General features: G+C 34.5%; 2 protein-coding genes across 3 annotated transcripts; one reads left to right on the plus strand and one right to left on the minus strand.

Moving 5' to 3' along the window:
- Positions 1 to 910: 910 nt before the first annotated feature.
- Positions 911 to 8255, minus strand: LOC103985162 (V-type proton ATPase subunit F). 2 transcript variants are annotated; one of them, XM_009402793.3, is made up of 5 exons: positions 8098 to 8255; positions 7299 to 7394; positions 5897 to 5978; positions 2889 to 2971; positions 911 to 1349 (listed from the first exon to the last, which is right to left on the minus strand). In XM_009402793.3, the coding sequence occupies exons 2-5, from the start codon at positions 7359 to 7361 to the stop codon at positions 1185 to 1187; spliced, it is 393 nt and encodes a 130-aa protein (XP_009401068.1). In that variant the 5' UTR covers positions 7362 to 7394; positions 8098 to 8255; the 3' UTR covers positions 911 to 1184. The 2 variants fall into 2 exon arrangements, with proteins under 2 accessions (XP_009401068.1, XP_018677487.1); XM_018821942.2 differs by having other exon boundaries at positions 7299 to 7388; positions 8098 to 8239.
- Positions 8256 to 12598: 4343 nt separating this feature from the next.
- On the plus strand, positions 12599 to 21339 carry LOC135598491 (probable serine/threonine-protein kinase BSK3). Its single transcript, XM_065092342.1, has 11 exons — positions 12599 to 12783; positions 12938 to 13076; positions 13169 to 13389; positions 14221 to 14356; positions 15273 to 15406; positions 15497 to 15602; positions 17032 to 17117; positions 18222 to 18410; positions 18780 to 18944; positions 19767 to 19880; positions 20669 to 21339. Exons 2-11 carry the CDS (start codon positions 12995 to 12997, stop codon positions 20912 to 20914), a joined length of 1479 nt encoding a protein of 492 aa, XP_064948414.1. The 5' UTR covers positions 12599 to 12783; positions 12938 to 12994; the 3' UTR covers positions 20915 to 21339.
- Positions 21340 to 22130: the final 791 nt, after the last annotated feature.

Genomic DNA, 22130 nt, shown 5'->3' on the forward strand with positions numbered 1-22130 from the left:
AGTAATAAAAAATATTGTAAGTCGCTCCTTTTTATTGTCATTCTTCCATATCGTTTGAATATAAATACTAAAAGTTTTTTTTCAATAAATATAAATATAAAAAATTGAAAACAAATTAAAATTTGTATCATCCTTTATTTAGTTTGAAATATATCAAAACTACTCAAATTACTATCTATTGATTTTTAAACTAACTAATGTTCGAATACAATATTTTAATTCAGCAATAAAAACATTGTAATTGTCATTCTCACACAATAAATAAATATCGATATATAGATCTAAATTTACGTTTAAATGAGAAAAATAAGAATTTTTATTATCATCTGTTTCGAAATATATGAAAACCATCTTAATTTCCATCCATAATCACTCAATCTCTTGTACAAATCATTTTATAAAATCTCAAAATCTATAATAAAATCGATAATTAAAGTTATTCAAGATTCAAACTAATAATATTTTTTATTCAACAAAATTGTAACCGTATGATGTCTCAACCACCGTTATTAATGTTTATAATAAATGAAAATAGATGTTACAACTGTTAATGAACATAGTTGACAGTGCATACAGGTAGGCTAATCTCAATATAACACAAGATATAAGAAAACGCGCCATCTCATGAACATGAATAAACACATGGAAAACAGATATTATGTGATGATAATTAAAGTAAACACATGTTGATAAGTGCAACTTTTAGAGGTTTCCATGTTTCTTGTATGTTTTCAGTATTCAGAAAGAAGGTGTATTTTGCCATGGAAACATACCACGCAAAACCCTGCATTAAGGAGGATTCTGACATTGTAACAGCATGCCTGATCCATCAGCCACAAGAATCCTTAGTTGAGCTTTAGAAGCACTTAAAGAGTGATCAATGCAAATGTACCTTATCAAAAGCAATACATAAATGAAATGTGATCATTTATTAAAATATTTTATGCGTTTAAATTCTGGAATAATAGCAGAGATTGTTAGAATAAAAGTACAGGAGCATAACAGAATACATGAGTAATCTGTCATCATCATAACTCTGGAACAATTTGGTCTCAGAAATGCTTCCAGCAGATCAAGGTGAATTGGTCATTCAAAATCGAATGGAAGCTTATTAAAATTTAAGAGAGAAAAAACCAACCGCGAATAGTGAAGCACGGATTTCATCCATTAAAGAGAGATTTAAATCAGCGCCGTCCTGATGCTACTGATTCTGCAGAGAAGAGGTACCTCACTCGAGAAAGAACCGAATCATGTGCAGGGTCATATGGATGATCCTTGGAGGGAATCTCCAAGATAGCTGGCACAGGTTTGTTGTAGCTATCCACCAGAAACCGTATCATGTTTGCAATCTGAAAAGAGGGAAATGAATGCAAATGTCAGGAAGTAAATAGAGTAAGAATGATGTTTAGATGGAAACTTGGTTTCCCAGCCGAATCATTTTAAGATTTATCAAACTAAACAAAAAGGTCTCCTAATGCCCTAGACAAGGATCAATGCTTAATGCCAATATGCTATAAACCAACATGAAGTAATCATTGGCATCGATCGAGTATAATTGCCCCACTAGTGACTGAACAGTTAAAGAGGTACATCAATTATGGCCAAGCCTGCACAAAAGCCTATCTTATGAATATCTGAAGCATCAGATGGCATCATTAACATTCACAAGATTGAGAGAGGACTCAATTATTCAGTTCTAGCAGCATCTTCTTACTTCAGTTTGTGCAAATTGTTACATGCTTCTGAGTTCTGACAAGCCTAATGCCAAGAGGAAGGTGGGTTGTGTTATACAGTTGACAACTGACAAAAAAAGACTGTCAAGATAAACAATGAAATACATGCCTACAACATTGTAATTCTTCAAAAAGAATTGTGGGCTAAACATTCAGCTAGAAACCATTGACAACTGGATGAGTAATAATTTTCCCACGGTTTTAAACTAGTGAGGTTAAAATCAGCTGTATGAACTCATATTAGCAAGATACAACATATTACAGTTTCAGAAAAGGGATTATAGTTCATGGACACAAACAGTATCTGTTTATGGGAGCAAGTGGAGAGAAAACAACAATATTACACAAACATAGTGTTGGCATTTATGAAGACAAATAGAACGAAAATATTAAAAGAGGTAACAGAACTGAAGGTACTTTTGGAGCATGTTTGAGGAAGAGATATTTCATTTAATTGGTTATACTCCTCAAATACAACTTATTAACAGATGCAAATGATTTTGTTTTTACAAGCAATGACATATGTTAGACATCTACCTAGACAAAGGTTAAGAGAATAAAACAGAAAAAACGAATTAAAAATACTATCCAAGCATGTCTAAGGAAATATTCATTTAATTGCTTTTACTTCACATATATGGCAAAATAAACAAATGTAAACAAGATTTATTTTTTGACAAAATTACATAATTCAATAATAGGCTAATGGTGGCAAATTTTTGAAGGACATCTGAATGATCATAAAAGTAAAGGACATGGAGAGTTTCAGAGCAAAAGGATGTAACTGATACAAAAATGGAACAGGAGACATTATTTAGACTTTATTGTATCCTACAATTTTATTTTCGCCAATATACTATACTAAAATAAATAAACATCTGGTTTCATCAAAGCAAGAAAAGAAGCAACTAATATCTGCTTTAACCCAGCACATTATTTTTTGAAATTAACCCAGCACATTTCACTAGGCATTGTACTTGAAAAATAAGTTCACTGTCTGTACAAGAAAACCTTTCAAAAAATACTGTAGTAGTCATGTGCAAGAGATAATACCACATAAACATGTTGCCCAAGGACCTGATCGACTAACAGTACAAACTTGAGCATAGATGAAATCATGGACAACCCTATACATGAACCATTCAGAACACTTACATATTGGCTAATCAGCACAACAGCAATATCCTCCCTTGAGGTGAACTCTTTGAATGCATCTTCTATAGCTTTCACAGTAGTTTCTGGATCATTATCAATCATTATAGAACCATTGATTTAAGAAGACTCAAAATAAAATTTCCAGTGACAATTATTAAACAAAGATGTGTACTACTAACTACTAAGAATAAGAGGCCAAAAGCAGAATGCCTATTTACTTAATTACAATGGAACGCAAAAAACAGAAAAAGCCTATAGAGAAAAAAAAAGTCATAACTATTGAATTATTGAAAAGAGTATAACTCAAAAAATGATATAACAAAAAGATTTTCATCTTAATAATCACTAATTGAATTGATATTCAAGATTAACATCAGTATTCCAAGGAAGAAAACAAACAAAAGAACACACTATGTCAAAACAAAGATATTCAAACATTATACTAGATCAAAAGACAACCTGAAATTGGGGAAAACTTTAGTCGACCATTATTTAAGTCAGGCTCAAAACATACTCATCAATAACAATGTAATAATCATTTTCTATGTACAATAACAATACTTAAGTCCCAATTATTTGAGGTGGGTTAGATAGATCGTTGGGGAAAACTTTAGTCAACCATTATTTAAGTCAGGCTCAAAACATACTCATCAATAACAATGTAATAACCATTTATAGAAAATGTACAATAACATTACTTAAGTCCCAATTATTTGAGGCGGGTTAGATAGATCATTGCATTGTTTAGCTTTGTCATATGCACTACAGTTCTAAATAGCATTTACAATGTATGATACATGTTCGGGATTGACACAACCAACAAACCTTTTCCAACTGCTTGGGATTAACATTATCAATCACTTGTCAGCTTATTATAGAGGGCATTATGTATAGCTGTTCCAACTGAAATACATTAGTCCCTAAGCTCATCTTTAGATGACCCTTGATTCTTTCCTGACTCTTAACCTTTTTCAAATATTTCCCTCTCCCAGTAAGAGAGATCTCACTAAATTCTCCACGATTTTGTTCTTATTGTTACAGCTGCCACCTGTTTACAATAATTTTTTATAATGCTTATTTTTGTCCCATCCATCTCAGTGTTGATAACTTCCAATCCATCTCCTTCCCTTGCAGCCTTTTAATTGGTAGGTTCTGTGCATTAAAACTCACATATCGGATCCATCTGTTACACACATGACACCTTATCTCAATCTCCTGATCAGAAAAGTTTATATCTATCCCTAATCAGTCAAGAATGAGGCTTGTTCCAGCACTAGTGACATTCTTTCAACTAAATCTGCATTCAACTAATTAATACAATGCCATCCAGTTATTCCCCAGAATACAAACTAGTGAGGATCTGCATTATGATATCAAATTAAACATGTAGAGTTGAACTTCTGTCAAGTACTCTTGCAAATATCTCAATTTGTTCTGTGACAAGTAAAAAGAGACACAGGTCCACAGACAAATAGGCTTCAGTCTAAAAAACAATGATTGATCATTCATATATCTTCTTGTAAAAGCTCTTCCATACATTTCCAGATAACCAAGGGTTGCATTTTCAGGTATGAGACCAACGTGGGTACAGTTCATACCAGCTTACCAGCAAACATGCCAGTGCGTAGAACAGCACTAAGCGAGACTTCCATCCTATGCGTTTCAAAAAAAAGAGCCAAAGTGGACCACCCCAAATGGTTCCCATCGGGGCCAGTAAATATTGGACATGCCTGTTGGGGTGAAGTTGTATTCCTTTCTCATAATATATGTCAATTAAATTTGCAAGTATTGTCAACTCAAAACTATCACCATTTCACATACTCCACCATAAATTATCCCATATAAAATAATATTTCATAATATGTCACTAATATCTAAATATTGCTCTGAATTGTTCAACCATAGTACTAGAGGACTGGACTGGGTCACCCTATGGCGTTCCACTTATGCCAATAGAAGCATAGGGCATCTAACTTGGTATTATAAGAAATGCAGCACGACCCCAATTTGTTAAGAGAACTTTGATGTGTAGGCACTATCAGTTGTCAAGTGGTCTCGTACTGAACCAATTTCACTTCCAAACAAAGAAAGACAATTAAATCAGTCAGGCAACCTCTCAAGTTGCCACCCCCTACTTCAAGATTGGATAGACTTCATCAGACTAAAGGTGCAATGAGCCATTCAAATATGAAACTTGAACCAAATCAAACCCAACATCGGGGCTCTAATTCAAACTTTTAGGCAGTCGGACCTGGCAAGGCCATAACAAAAGCAGTTACTTTGATATATTCACAAACCTAAACCCGTTCATGCAAAAAATAAGAAACTTTAGAAAGCTTGAACTGGGATTGGCTCAGGCCTAAGCACCAAAACCATAGGCCTTTCAAGCCCAAGCATGATTCCATCGCTATCCCTGCTACACTTTCTCATAACCCATAAATGTCTAAAGAGAGGTTCATGTCATGATACGCAGCACCAACTTGTATGATTTCTTGAATACAAAAATCCTTCTTATCCAATCATTTAATTTTGGATTAAATTAAAAAGCTAGCACTACTGTAAATATAGTTTTTCCAATTATTTTTCTGTAGAGCCAAAGCAAACACTTCAGTGTAAAACTGATAGTGATATTGATCCACCATTCAACACCTATTTGAACTATTATAATAAAGTTAAAATTCAGTCATCTGCCCTGAAAATAAATAAAAGAGAACAAACCGTTAAGTTAGGTTTGTCTTGCATATTTTTTTATTTTATTTTCTGTAAGATTTTTCCCCTAGTACGATCAATGCATTAGACTCTTTTACCATGTGACCAAAACCCCAACTAGCTATATTTAATTATTCATAAATTGCATCACAAAGATTCTCAATTTACAAATAATGATTAACATAACTATCACAACAGAGTAAGCAAAAGTAGATATCCTAGCATTACAGTGTTCCCGTAATGTCACTAAGAGAGAGATGACTTGGAAAAAGCTTAATCTACTGAAGTCATAAACTTACTTGAGTCCACAATAAGGTAATTTGTCTTTCTCCGTAGATCAACATTGCCAACTCCAGCCATCAAAAATCCAGTAACAGTGTCCTAGCAACACAGCATCAAATAACATCAGAATAGCTATGAATTTGCAGATGTATATATGAATAAAAGTACCATGAAGCAACTAGTTGTCCTTTTGGCAGGATCCCGAAGTTCAGACTTGAACGGGAAAAAAAAAAGGAATTGCCAAGAGAGATGGTAAATTTGCAACAGATGCAACTCTCTGAATTGTGCAGATGATGGCAAATAACAAAAGCTAGATCTTGTGAAGTTTGACTTACTCAGGTTTAATAACATTAAAGATCATCGGTATAATACCACATTGAGAAACCCATAAGATGTACATTAATTCCAGCATCCACTACGTTTATTACAAGAGTGAACTTGCATTAGAAGCACATGAACATGAGTATAATTGGTCCAACATCTTAAGAACTTTTAGGTCAAAGAAGTAGTTTAACTGATACCACATTTAATTGTCGAGTTGGTGCCAGTTTTCTCATGACATCTAGCCATGGAAATATTTAGTGCATGTAGAGAACAACTTGGCAAATTCAAACACCCTAATATGATGCAAATAGATGCCTCATTCCAAGGCAACTAGCATTGTACCATTAAACCCAACAAATAGCAGAGATGCATCGGTGTAGCATGTGTGCTGAAATATACACTAGCTTTTCATAAAATAGACATTAGACAACTGCACGACAGCCATGATAAAAAATGTCAAAAGCACTTCTCCTAAGAACTCAATATGCTTTATGGTTTATACATTGACATAGCAAGCATAGTAAGATAGCAATAATTTAATACGATCTTAGCTATAAATTACCTACACAGGGTTACAAGTATTAAAAAGCTTTTAAACATTAGAAAGTGAACTATATAGATCACTTAGACATCAGTTTGAATGTTCAAATATATGATCTCAAGTTCACTATCATACAATAGAACCTCATATATTTACTGAGAATAACTAGTCTTTAATCCATTCACCTGAAATAAGTCCCAAAATGTCATTCACTGAGAATACTCTTTTCCAAATGATACACACTAAAACATTATGAGAGGAAAGAACTCTAGATATTATGCATATGTTATGTGATAGAACATTTATAAGATCTCTACTCATCATGGAACCTAAATAAAAGAACAATTCAACCAACTTTGTAATACAAAACAAGAAACCTATGATACTCATAGTGATGAATTGCAATCAAACATGTTCATGATCAGGTGCTAATGAATTCAATTTTTAAATTACTATGATAAGAAATAGCCTTTCTCATCTAGAAACACAAAAAGTATACAGAAAATAGCAGTTTCTCACATATCATATATTCACCAAACAACAAAAATGTGTACCTCATCTGCAATCATAGCTATAAGGGCAGAGTTATTCGTCCGGATCTGACCTCTCCCAGCCATTTGCAAGAAACTCCCAACGACAGCCGCCTGGTACTAAAAGCAGAAGTAAAAAAATAGGGAAAACGTCAGGAATCAAAGGGTTTCCTGAACTAATAATAAAGAGTCCTAAAACTGATAGCCAACAATTAACAAGCCGTTAAAACATATGTTGATCTAAAAACTAGATAGACATTGAATATGTTGATCGACTAAACTACGTCAGACTTTCAAAATCGAAGTAAGACGCGAAGAACAACCCCAACCAGTTCATTATATATCATAAACAGCAAAAAGAAAGAGAAAAACATAGACCTTGGAGAGATTTAAATCGTATCCACGTTAAAATTTCGGGGTCTTTTCACAAAGACATTAAACCGTCTTAATCATGTCATTAATAATATCATACCTATCAATTATGATGGGTAGAGGATTGATGCAAAGCAAAACTAACCCAACAACCCGAAGCAGCGAATCTACATCAACCTACAGTATTCTTAAAAATGGAAGCAAAAAACAAGATTTTATCGACAAACTAGTCAAACATTACTAGTATGTTATCCAGGGTTCAGCGGGAGGGATCTATCCCCGCTTCTTACAGATCCGGTTCGGAATCACCGCGATCCAACTCTGATTTCCATCAAGGAACATAGAATCACCGGAGATTCGCTGAGATCGGCCGGTAATTAGAAACGGAAAATCCACTCGGTTTCCTTCGGCGAAAGCAAGCTCGGAGGAAGAAGAAGATAGGATAACTCACCCTCGCTGCTGCCGCTACCGCTGCCGCGCCGCTCACCGGGAGCTACTGCTCGGTTACTGCTATTTGGTCGCTGCCTCTCTTGCTCGCCGTTCGTCGGCGCTTCGAGGGATGACGATTGAGGCCAAGATGTTAGTGAAGGGATGGAGAGAGAGAGGAGCCCACGTTTTCGTCGCACGTGTCCAAGATTTTTGTTTCCCGAAAATATTTTAAAATAAATTTTAATTGATTTTCTTATAGAATACTTATATTTTGGGTATTTCCCAAATGTACCTTTTTTTCAAATAGTATGTATAATTTATCTCAAAATTTTTTCCATCAAATTATATCATTCATTTTTTTTTCTAGTTTTAAATTACCATAGTGTTTTTATTTGGCACATTTATAGTATTTTTTTAATAATATTTATAGTATTTTATTAAGATATTAAAAATACTGTAAATAACTTTTTTTTTAGATACCATATTTTTAAGCATGTAGTTGATTTGGTTAAGGCTAAAAATTTATTTAGATTATTTACAGTATTTTCGAGTATATCTTATAATGTTTTTATTATGATGATAAAAAATGAAGTAATAAGTTAATTTTTTATTTTTATTTAGGTGATGTTAATTCTAAATTATTATAAATACATATTTGAGTAATAATATGATATATCAAATAAATTTTAGTATACTTTGATTTTATTTGATTTATTTATAATATTTTTAGTGACTATAATACTATAAAAGATCAAAAACATTATAACATACAGAAAAAATTTTAAATGACAATTTGTGAAGTTTTAAATTAGTGATAATATTTGAAAAAATAAAATGGGGGTACTAATTGAGAAATACTCAAAATGTGAGTATTTTTAGGAAAATCATCTTTATATTAAAGAAGAATTTGTAAAAAGATATACACATTTGACTTGAAAATTAAGAACAATCAATATATACAACTTATTTAGGTTTTAAGATAATAATATTTATTCATTTTAAGAATTAATATTCACTTTAAATACTTGAACCTATAAATATGCCAAAAAGATAATTGGAAGTGTATCAAAAATAATATTATATTAAAAAGCTATCAATGAAAAATCCAATGTTTTTATATTTGTACTGCATGCTGTGATTTTATATAATTTTTAAAAGTAATTTAATGTTATTGAAAAATAGTTGTAACCTATGAGACATATGTGGCCTAAAACACTTAAAGAACCCATATATATACTTCATTAAAATATTTTAATACTATAGTATTTATTTATTTATCTTGAACTTAAGAAATATATGTAGAGGGTAGAGATTGTTTTAAAGTATTAATATTATAATATAGGTTTAATGAGACAATATTCTTTGCTAGTGCTCATATCATAACATGGTGTGGAGTCTAATTGATTGAAAATCCACTAAAAAAAGAAGAAAAACTTATAAAACTTATCATACTAACATCCTAAAAAAGCATCTAAAAATAGTTTGTGAAAGTATATGTGAAATTTAATCAAATACATGGTGTGAGAGTATCAATATATACAATATTCTTATTTAGAGAAACTATTTCTAAGATTTGAATCTCAATCTCTCATGACTACTATAACAAAGTCCATTTTTAGTAATAATAATTATGGATGATTTTAATTTTAATAAATATATAAATTTAAAAATAACTAAGAGACTCTTATTCTTCGTATCCTTTGATGCTGTTAGCTAAAAACCCAAAACGATATTAATATCAATTGAAATATCATTAACTTTATATATTTTTTTTTCTTCGTAATAAATTATTATTATTATTGTTATTAGTATTATGTATATTTTTTCAATTTTAAATTAAAAAAATTAATTAAATTTTGGATATTGTGACACCTAACTTGCCTCTCGGTTTTGATGTATTAAATGGTAGGCAAGAACATTTCTTTTTTCTGTGTTCTACGATGAAATTGGTATCTCCAACATTGATGGATGATATGCCTAAATTTGGAGTCAAAGCTCTAAATATAAAAGCTTAATATCATATAAAGAAATAAGATATAACAACATGAACGAGTGAGACATCACATTCCTTTGTTTTCTCTCTATCTCTCTATCTCTCTTTGTCATGACCATATAAATGGATATCTAAATTTGATTGGCTCACGTTTGCCGAAGTCCATGGAGCATGAGAGCCTCTTCTTCTAGACTCTAATCGTAATGGATAAGATATTGTATGTTGTTCTTGAATTGATATGTATCGTGTAATTTATGACTGAATTAAATTACCCGTGAATGAAGGAAACGTCACTGTGGTAAATGATGTGTTGACCTTTTTTTTCCGCAAGAAAAGATAATGTAACAAGGATATTTAATAAATATATTTTTTTAATTTCTAGGATGCTAATGTTTTTTTTTTTGAAGTATCAAATGATATTATCTAAACTCATAAAATTATCAACATGACTTAGTGAAAAATCAATATGATTTATATAAGGTGAAATTATTTATTTGTATGATTTTTTTTTCATTTATTATAGATCTAGACTATACAAAATTTTTAGGGTACATTTATTTATTTATTTATTTATTTTTGAATAAAATAATTAAAATATTTAAAGGATAATTGTATCAAATTTAATAATATGTTAAAATATAATTTTATTAAATAATATTTGTTTTAATGTGTATTTAAAATATATTTTCATCTATTTCTTGTCAAACACTTAAATCATTTCATAATTATATATTTATTCAAAACTTTTTTCCAAATATATACTGAAGGTGGGATTCGAGCACGGTACGATACGATACGATAAACTATAAGGTTTTTACTAATTTTGTTAGCTAATTAATTTTAAAAAATATATTGAATGAGGTTTGAAACCCACGTTTATGTCATAAGTGATAAGTCTTGATTTTAGGTTTATGTCGGTATAATGTACGGCATTTTTAATTTAATAAATAATTTATATTTTAAAAACATATATTTATTGGACTTGATTTGAAATATATTAATTTTAGAAATATATTATAAATTTAATTATGTTATCCGTAATTGATAGTAACTAATAAAGATTCAATTTGGATGAATATTAATGACAATAACATATATTAAAGGGATACATAAGCTACATTAAAAAAAATTGTCCATGAACAACGATGTGGCTTACTTTAATTATAAGAAAAAGTATAAGCGTGATTTGGATTGATATGGGAAATTAAAACTAATCTATCATGCCAATGAATCACAAATTACTTGTACGTGTGTGTATGTTTCCCATAACTCTCAAAGAACTATGATCAAGAAAAAATAAAGCCTTTCAGAGATCAACACATTGTGATAACATAAAATATCATCCTGAAATATTTTACGATTGACTCAGTCAAACCAAAAAGAAACATCTTCCTAAATTAACTCCATCACTAACAAAAGTTTGTCCCAAGAGTCCAATAGAACCATAAGACTAGTTGTCCACGCAACATGATTCTACAGCCATGGATGGATGCACAAGACATCAATGACTTGATTCCTTAGAGGCAGACCAGACATGGAAAGAAAGATACTGTGACAATAAACAGAATTAGCACCGCATCATGTTGCTACAAGTTCTATGACAAAAGTGAACTAAACACTGGACAATCAATCATTAGAGAAGGATAAGAATGCTCCTCATATTCCACCACGGAGCAAAAATGTCATCTTTGCATAACTTGCTTGCCCGAGTCCCTTGGAATCAGTGAGGCCAACACGGAGGGAGGGCACACGGCCTGGCCAACTTTTGCCGGATCATTTTGGTCGGCGCTCCTCCATTGATTGTGGCCAACAACTAGGGTTGGGTCCACCCATCGCCTTAATAACTTGTGATAGCTGGCATCGATTCTCGCTGCTGCAACCTTTTTGGGACATTTTTATTTTCCCCTAATTATCATATATCACGGGAGCGATTCTATTAATTTGCTTAGTCGAAATGGAAAGATATAATAATAATAATAATAATTCAGAAAATAAATTAATAATGCACATCATGCGGCATGCGCAGATGCGATACTAATTTGATGACATCTCGATGCGGCGAACCTAATCCAACGGCGGTCACGTTTTATCCGTTATTTATGGACGTACTGCAGCGGGGCACGCACGCAAAATAATAATCGGGTCAAATGAGAAGACCAGATCAAGCCGCGATCGAAGGGCCGAGGTCCCACCTGGCCCAACCGACGGCTCCGACGAGGCCACGGCGGACGGGACCCAGGCGGCGTCAGGCACGACTCGATGAAGATGCCACGGGAGACACGACGGCGGCGACGTCCACTGCGAAGTCCACCGCTCTCACCGCCTGTGGAGTTGCGTTGATTTGGATTATTGTTATTTAATTAAAATAAAATAGTTAAAAATTACAGATAATAAGTACGATAAATAATTAATAATTGTATTTTTGTAGTGTTATAAAGGACGGCATGTCGGTATAAAAAAAATTGCTTCCTAAATAATAATAATAATGATAATAATAATAAAAGTAATAAATAATAGTAGCAGCTACGATTCGCACCGGAACGGAAGAATAAACCCCGAGGCGAGATCCGATCTCCATTCCCTTCCATCCTGCCCTGCCCCTTTTCGAACCCTCCTCTGATTCCGGCTCTAGGTTTCGGGCAGGGATCTGCCGTCGCCTTCGGGATCCGCGTCCTTGATGCGAGACGCGGTCCAGCTTTGCCTTCGAAGGATTAGGTACTGCTAGCTTGTCTCTCGCTTTTTTGTCGATTTCTGTTAGATCCGGAGCTTGTAGTTCGGGTGCTTCTTCGTTGCTTGCCGGATTGAAGTCTTCGATGTCGTAAATAGGATTTTTCTCTCTGTTCTTGTGGTTTTTTTTGTGTCTCTGTAGATGGTCTAGTTGCTGATCTGTTCGAGAGCGATAGAGGAAGATATATATATATTTGAGATGGGATCTCGGGTCTCCAAGTTGTGGCCGTGTTGTTGGCGTTCGCAGTTCAAAGGGACGGTTCTTGAAGCTCCGGATGCAGGTGAGTTTGTGGTTCGCTGTGGAAGTAGGATTGGTTGGTTCGGTATGCTTGTGAGCTGCGGGAGTGATGGTGGTGCCCTTGGTTTGTCGCAGAGAGTGAGGAGAAGGGCGAGGCTTATGATCTGCCCTCCTTCCAGGAATTTTCCTTTGAGCAGCTCCGGCTGGCCACGTCCGGCTTCGCCGTGGAGAACATCGTCTCGGAACATGGGGAGAAGGCGCCGAATGTGGTTTACAAGGGGAAGCTGGATGCTCAGAGAAGAATTGCTGTGAAGAGATTTAACAGATCCGCGTGGCCCGATCCCCGCCAATTTTTGGTACTTGTTTGTGGCTTTTAAGCACTCAGCATTGTAGTAATTAGTCTTGGATTTCCCTGGAAGCTTCGCTTTACCTACATCTGGACATGCTTTATTTTGTGAGTTTTATGCATACGTTGTGTGGTCTAACATGTATTTTTCCACTTTGTCCTCACAGACTAGGATGTTTGCACGATCTTAAAGATGCTAACTTTAAGGATGGGTGCACGGGTATAGATTCACAACAACTGTCTCTATGCGTCTCCATTTTATGGATTTTAATGCATCAGAGACCTTACTAGTGTATTTCCCTGGATGCTTGTTTCACCTTGGCCATCTCAGACTGACGATAGAAGTCCTATGGCTATGAATGGGTGAAACATGTTGAAATGCCTCAAATTTGTTTATGATCCAGATGAGAACCCCAATGAGGACTAGCTCTGCATTTTCTGCCTGATGTCAAAATTCTTGGTGCATTATCTGCATTATGTCTAAACCTCCTCTTAAGATATATGTTTAACAGAGCTAAAGTATCATACAGCTTAGTGGTTGTACATTAGGGGAGCCGTAGCTTGTCGTAGTTTTGACTCCCTAGACATGAATTTCGTAGCACAAGAGGCCCTTTCACCAAAAGTCTACCTTAAACTAGTCATATTTCAATTTTCTTTATTTCAGTACGAACGGCCCTTTCACCCAAAGTTCAGCTTAAACTAGTTCATATCTCAATTTTCTTGATTTCGGTATCTGCTAGGTAATCTTTTGAAGTAAGCTAGGACCATTGATGTTGGTTGCATATTATCTGTACTTATTATCCACAATCAGATTTAGTGAGAACATTATCTGTTGCTTTAGGAAGAAGCAAGGGCTGTTGGTCAGCTTCGAAACCATAGATTGGCAAATTTGCTTGGCTGCTGTTACGAAGGTGAAGAGAGGCTGCTTGTAGCTGAATATATGCCCAATGAAACACTTGCAAAACACCTTTTCCACTGTAAGTTCCTGATGAGTGTTACCAACTACACCACCAGAAAGGTGTACAATCATTATCGTCTTTGTTACTTGTGATAAAAAGAAGACATTGACATGAAGGGTTTTCTTTCCTTCAATTATAATTTGAATATGACATCTTTTTTCAGCACATTGTTGATAAATATAAACTCAAAAGCTTTGTTACGATTTATTCTCAATACGCAAAGATGCTATGATTTATTCCCAATATAAGAGGTTGCTTTCAAGTTTACCATTGTTAGTTTTAGGATATATTCTTTTTACACAAAAATCCTCCATGAAGCTCCCTCTGGTGTGCCACATGCTCAGCCATAGTCTCTCTCTCTCTCTCTCTCTCCCTCTCTCTCTCCCCCTCTATATATATATATATATATATATATATATATATATATAGTTATATAGTTATATATAGAGTGTGTGTGTGTGTCTTGTGTATATAATATTAAAACCAAGCAAAGAGCCATCTGAAATCTTCACCAGATGCCATCTAACCGTATGATCACGGTCTTATAACTTCATAAGGAAGCCCAACATCCATCTAGCTGCACACTCTAAATCAAATTTAATGAAACTGACAGCAAAATCCTTCTATCTTCTCAGATCATGATACATGTCTTGCGTAGAGCCTCTCTTTGTATAACCCATATGCAAGTCCTGTTGGTCTTGCTGGTTCTTTGCTGTAGTCCTAGCGGAAGAACCATCACCCTTTTTTCTTGCGTTTGAGGTACTCCAGTACTCTCCACATATAATGTGAATCATCTGGTCATCGAAGTCAACTCCAGAAATCTCCAATTTGATGTTACCACTGCATCAGTTATCTGCTTTAATGTATCTTTTGCCTGTGTGAATTAGGATGCCATTTTATTGGACAAGTCCTTTTAATCTATTTAACTTTACAGGGGAATCACAACCAATGAAATGGCCTATGCGACTAAGAGTAGTTCTCTATCTAGCTGAGGCCTTGGAATATTGCACCAGTAAGGGTCGTGCTCTCTATCATGATCTGAATGCCTATAGAGTTTTATTTGATGAAGTGAGTAGTAACATCATATATTGATTCAACAGAAACATCCATTTTTGTCCTTTTATTTCATATTTTTCATTGTGGATCATCTTCTTGCAGGACTGTAATCCCAGACTTTCATGTTTTGGTCTCATGAAGAACAGTCGAGATGGAAAAAGTTATAGCACTAATTTGGCATTTACACCTCCTGAATATTTAAGAACTGGTATGTACTCTCAAGAAATGTAACCACGCTTTGAGATAGTATCTAGGCAATGTTCAATTCTCTATTTTGGATTTAGTGCTTGTCTGTTTCCTATCTGAAATACCTAACTGAATGCCATGCTTAGTGACAATGTTCATAAAATGAAAAGAATAAGGAGATTAACCATGATTGGAAGTTAAATCCTATAGAAGTGACACAGGAATCTACGATATCAAATCGGAGATAATTACACTTTTAAGCATACTAATACAAGCCTCTTTCCAGTGAAGATGATTGATAACTAAGTTATTGATTCATTAACAATCCCCTCCCTTGTCCATTTAATATGGTAAACACATGTTTTCCATTTATGGAAGGAAATATTTTTTGAATATTCTACCCCTTAGGTAAAATTAACTTAGTTATTTCATGTTCTACCTCATCTACCCATCTCCATAATACCATCACTTTTGACCATTATCTTTGGGCAATGGCAAATTGGAGGAGAAAATATAGAAAATATTGTAGTGGCAGGGCTGTTGGAAGATAAAATACCAGAGGATATGGAGCAAAGTTTGGTGCCTGAAGCACAAACAGAGGTGGTAATCATAGAAAATACATCTTGTCTGCTTTGATAAATATGTGAGATATCAAACTATGAATAGATATTCCAACAATTCTTTAATTTGATGTTGGCAGTAAAGATGGTTCTTGCATTTAAGATGGATCTGTTATATTAGAGAAAATTTTGCTTGAGCAACTATGCAGCTCATCTTAACTTTTATCATCGGGAACAGAGTTCTAGTTTGAGTCAGGAATCTTTTGATACATTGCATATCCTCTATCTATGCATGTAGTTCTTAATGTTAAAGTGGAACTCTGCAGTGCCAACAATGTGCAAGATCTTGAAGTTTTCTGAGACCAAAATTTTCTCCTCGTCTTTTATGTACTTGGCAATCTGGTTTTTAGGCTAAAAGGTTGCTGATAAACCACTATATGGAAAGGGTACTATTGATTTTTTTTTGTTTATAATTGCAAACTTTTTCTTAGTTTGTGATCAGAGTCACGTTTTCTTAATTGCAAACTTTCTCTAGATGAGTCAGTATACATCCGAGGGTATGATCTTTATTTTCTGACCCATTAGTAGCTCTTGCTATATAAGAAATGAGGGAAGCAGGCATGTGCTTCGTGCAAATTCATTCCACCCTTTCATTTAATGCTTATACTCATGTTCGTTGTATTAAGATTTCTTTATTTGTGATCAGAGTCACATTGCAATGGTGTTTGATAGAGATTGATAATGTCTTGCACTTCACTTTTCCTTGAAATTTTTTCATTTAACAGCTGAAGCAATACAGTTTTTTTGTTTTTAGGTGTCCCTTGTGCATAATACATTAATCACAGTAATCTCTTCGATTATGTTGTCTCATTTTTTCGATGTGATATGCAGGAAGAGTTACACCAGAAAGTGTCATATATAGCTTTGGAACATTGCTTCTTGATGTTCTAAGCGGAAAGCACATTCCTCCTAGCCATGTGAGTTGTATTCTCTTTACGAGTTTCCTATTTTTGACACATGAAAATTTGATTGACTGGCTGAATTAGCTTACTAGCTGAATTGCCTTGCTATCCCCTTGCCTTTATCTTAGTTCCTATGATCATTTATCTATTGAAGGGTGATAGAATGGATGCCAATGTGATTTTTGGGCATGAAAAGAGTGATGATGAGGCCTTAATGTGTAATATATAAAAAAATAGAAAAGTATGGTTAAGGTTATACACGAGGGGGGTTAGAGGTATAAAGTTTGGAAAGATATTAAGAACATGAGTTTAGGACCTTTCAAAAATAGGTTAGGATGTTATCATTTAACATATTTCTAGCTACCCCTAAATGTTAATAGAACACAACTACAAAGAATTCCCAGTGTATTAAGGAAAGATAGGTAACAGTTCTTCTATCCAAGTGGCACTAACAAAAGTTTGTCAGAGTTCAAATGCAATTCTTGTTGCCTTTTGTCCTACAACCAAAGTGTGAAGTTAAGACTTTAGTGTCTTTGCTTCATCTGACTAGATTTAGTCATTAGGTTAATCTGAGAATTTCTTGTTAAAGTGCAAGCAAGAAGCTTATCAGCCCTGTCACAACCTGGTCCCCATTGGCCCAAAATTAAAACCCAAGTCTATGGTAGTAAAGCAATTTCCTCTCGACATAATCTTTCTGTGCTTTTTAAGTAAATATAGAGTTAGAAAACATGATAAAAGTACATAACAAGACAAATGTGATGTTTTATTTGGAAAGGAAAGAAAAGGAAATTTGATCTTGCAGTCTTTGGAGCAGGCATAAGCTGTTGATTGGTCTACACAAAGATGTTTCTCCTTTTAAAAAATTTACTGCTTCAATTCAAGTATTATGTACTAAACGTTAACAGGAGGATTCAAACTCCTGATCTTACACTGCCCCCTTAACTACAAGGATGTCTACATAAAGATGTTTCTGTAATCCTTTTTGTCTGTCGGGTCATAAACGTGTGTTGACATTGTCGACATCATTATCTCCATGTTTTATGGATCATATTTCAAGGAATTATGATGCTTGTTCAGTATATCTGCTGTATCTTGATCTGTTCAGAGATTTCCTTGCAGGCCCTTGACTTGATACGAGATCGTAATTTCAATATGCTGACAGACTCATGTTTGGAAGGTCAATTTTCGAATGAAGATGGGACTGAACTAGTACGCTTAGCTTCAAGGTGTTTACAATACGAGCAACGTGAACGTCCTAATGTGAAGTCAATAGTACTTGCATTGACTCCACTACAGAGGGAGACTGAAGTGAGCATCAACCGCTGTCTTTCTGTGCCTAATATATTTTTATAAATGTGGCTGTCATGCTCTAAAACTGGACCACATGCAATATGATCACCACTTATGATGGTAATCATGGTGGGATTTTTATATTTAAACACATGATTATCTGTTAGGTGGCTTTCATGCTCTGCAAGGAACTAATAAATACACAACATTTTGAGTTAGGCCTTCCCGTGCATTTCTCCTACTTATAGTCTTCTGATATGGGGAGTTCCTTGAACTAGCAACTGATGCGCACAAGTGTCCTTTTTGTTTATTCATTTGAGTATCAAGAATTAGTTTATACTCTTGCTTTTAAAGTCATTATGTATATTTACAGGATGTGTCGTGTAGGTCCCTTCTTACGTATTAATGGATATCCCTCGTGGTGGTGCATCCTCGATAGAGTCGCTTTCTCTTTCTCCACTGGGTGAAGCTTGCTCCAGAATGGATTTGACTGCAATACATGAAATATTGGAAACAGTCGGATACAAAGATGACGAGGGAACAACGAATGAGGTTTGTACATGAGAATTTTTTATTTCAAGTTGAAGCAGCAGACTAGCCTATTTGTGTAATAAATAAATATGGGTATTGCACATATGTTTTCTCTGCATTTTTCGTCTATTTGCCCATACATGTAATAGCAGCTGTGAGGGTTTTCAATGCAGACAGAGAACTACAGAATCAGAACTTTAAATATGGCAGAAGAGATGTGTTTTTATCTACTTTGCTTGAGAAAAAAAATGTCCGCCGACAAACCTATAGTTTTGACTTCAAGTATTGACTCAGTTACCTATAGTTTTCATTTGTTTTTCTCTAGTAGTTCTTATCCCCGACAAACCTAAAAATGAAAGCTAGGCGATAGCTCTTTGATTACTGTCCTTCAATATGTCCGCCGACTTGTTTATTGTTTCCCTTCACTTTTGTGCTCTATTCTCTTGTCAATGTTTTCTGTAAAAAATTAATTGCACTTGATTCTGATATGCACAAGAGTGGATGTTACTTATTTTTCACATTCCTCTCCGTATCAAACACTGCTTTGATATTCTTCTGGTGCATTATGAAGTTGCTTCATGCATAAGTAGATTGATAATAATTTTATCTGTTGGCCTAGTATTCGGACTCATAAAGACTTGGCTGTGTTTTGACAAGATATCATCTTGTGCTCGGTGGTTCTTGATGATTATCTTGGATAGTATATTGAGACGATCTTTTGTTACTGTTGACTGTCTAAGATTTTATAACCAATTTGATGCTTCACCTTTCTATGTTTCTAAATATATAAAGCACACCTCATTGATATGCATGCCTCCTCATTTTTATCCTTTCTTCTTTTAGCTATCATTTCAAATGTGGACCAACCAGATGCAAGAGACACTGAACTCAAAGAAGAAGGGTGACACTGCTTTCCGGCATAAAGATTTTAATACTGCAATAGAGTGCTACACCCAGGTGATTTTATCTTACTGATTGGTTTCTTTGTGATAATAATTCTCATTTTTTTAGGATATCTTTCCGATAAATGATCAATCGTTCTTGCTGTGATCTTTTTGATGCCAGTTGCTCATCGGTAGTTCCATTACAATCTTTGAACTAGACTTGTAGCTAATGCACCCGTCATTTTTGCCATTTGAAAACCTTTACTGCTGATCAAATCATTATTAAGGAAAATCCATGGTCTAATTTCTTCCATTATATATCTAGAAGAATGCAAGTCTAGAATCTGCCATTCAGAACCATACATGTGAGTTTTCGAATGAACTTCCGTTCCACAAAGTCAAATTTTCTTATATTGTAATTAGAAAGAACAAGAACAAGTTGGGCATGGATTCAATGTACATGACATTCATTGGTTTAGGATACGAGTAGAGTTATAAAACATTGTCAAAAGCTTCTTGCAGTAACCAATATGTAGAAGTAAAATCTATTTTCTTCTTTGTCTCTTTGTCATGTTATCATCTCCTTTTTATCATACATGTAGCACTTCCACAGAGCTTCCAAATGTCAGGAACAAAAATTGCCTCGTCATTTGAAAAATCACTACTGCACTGGTCTTTTGGTTGTTGTTTTGGAATCAATTAGGGTCCTCTCATACGCTATGGAGATGATTTTTCCATTAACACTGATGTGTGCTGCATTTAGGTGCCTATTAAATTCATTCAAAATCCATATATTTGGTACTGAGAGCTTGATAGAGGATGTGCAAGCCTGACATCTCGATGATTTTCTGTGACATGCAGTTCATAGATGTTGGGACCATGGTTTCGCCTACGATTTTTGCACGCCGTTGCCTGTCATACCTGATGAATGACTTGCCACAGCCAGCTCTTAATGATGCAGTGCAGGCGCTAGTCATATCTCCTACATGGCCAACAGCACTTTATCTTCAGGCTGCTGCCCTTATGGCTCTTGGGATGGAAAATGAAGCTCGAGAAGCACTTAAGGATGGTTCTTTGCTAGAGGCGAAAAAGAACGAGGGGCATTAGATGGGGACTAAGTTAGAATGACCAGAGACTTTAAATGTTCAAAATTTCAGATTTATTTGCCCCATAAAAAGGGAAAAAAAGAGTTTATGATCATTTTTAAGGACAGCTTAAGATTTTGGATGTCAAAGACTGCTTCTGATAGAAATAGGCTTGATTCTTTGATGGGCTTGCCGTTCTGGAGTTACTGAGTGCATCGTTTTCCAGTTGGCAGGGGGCTGGATTATTACCTTCTGCTGTAGCTGTACTTCACATCCTGCAATGTGTAGTGTGCATGTATATATGGGGAATCAACCATAGCAACCCATGAAAAGTTTCTGGCAAGATAAAATGGTAAAAGTTGTGACCCTTATTGCAAAGCATGCCATGTAAATTGCACGAACCGCTGGTGAACATGTTGTGTTGTAAAGCAGTTGAATGATTTGTTTCGTGTGTGGCTTTATTTGTGTTTTATTGTCTTTTATCAATTGCCAATGGATTTCATTGAGATTGTTGGATTCTTTCACAAGGCATGTCTGTAGATGTAATCTGGGGGATTAAGAGTTCTGTAGTGGTTGCATGTCCAAAGATTTTAAATCCATTTGAGTGCTTTCCTTCTATTGTTTGGGTATGTATGGTAGTCATGCATGGGCTCTCTCAGAAAACAAATTGGCTTTTATCTTCTTATGCTGTGGTCGGTTTTGGGGGTGGGGGGGGGGGCCACAATCACCAGCTTTTATGTCATTTTGTTTTGTGAAACCAGACATGTTTGGTGATCTTTGAACTTCAAAATCATTGTATAGGTTTTCTAAAAATAGACGTAGTAATTGCATATACTTTTCTAGTTGCGATACCATGGATATTAAATCCATCACAAATTTCAATTTTTATGGAGAATAATCAATTTTTTGGTGACAAATACAGGTTCATGTAATTGATATCAGGCGAAGAGATAGCATCATTTTGCTGGTAATATGCGTCCCCTGGTAAAACGTTCATATAGGAATTTTACCCTCCAAAACACCCCATCTTTCTCTTGTTTGAATTTATTATCTTGTGGCTTAAAATTAATTAATTTTAGGTACCGTCATCTGTAGTTGTAAAATTCTCTACCCATCCTGCGATCTGCAATTCGCCCTCGTGAAACCTTGTCAACGTAAACGGCATTAATGCTGAATATCTTTTAAAGTCATACCAATGTCTTAATTATATATTATCTTTATAGTTAGTTATTTTAGTG

The sequence above is a fragment of the Musa acuminata genome, chromosome BXJ2-1 (genome assembly GCF_036884655.1).
Source record: "Musa acuminata AAA Group cultivar baxijiao chromosome BXJ2-1, Cavendish_Baxijiao_AAA, whole genome shotgun sequence".
Lineage (NCBI taxonomy): Eukaryota > Viridiplantae > Streptophyta > Magnoliopsida > Zingiberales > Musaceae > Musa > Musa acuminata.

Coding starts and splice junctions, on each gene's coding strand:
- LOC135598491 (XM_065092342.1), top strand. CDS start 12,995: ATGGGATCTCGGGTCTCCAAGTTGTGGCCGTGTTGTTGGCGTTCGCAG. Junction 13,077..13,168: donor TCTTGAAGCTCCGGATGCAG/GTGAGTTTGTGG, acceptor GGTTTGTCGCAG/AGAGTGAGGAGAAGGGCGAG. Junction 14,357..15,272: donor TGCAAAACACCTTTTCCACT/GTAAGTTCCTGA, acceptor TTAACTTTACAG/GGGAATCACAACCAATGAAA.
- LOC103985162 (XM_009402793.3), bottom strand. CDS start 7,361: ATGGCTGGGAGAGGTCAGATCCGGACGAATAACTCTGCCCTTATAGCT. Junction 5,979..7,298: donor TAGCTATGATTGCAGATGAG/GTACACATTTTT, acceptor CTGTGTTGCTAG/GACACTGTTACTGGATTTTT. Junction 1,350..2,888: donor TTGTGCTGATTAGCCAATAT/GTAAGTGTTCTG, acceptor CCCTCTTTTCAG/ATTGCAAACATGATACGGTT.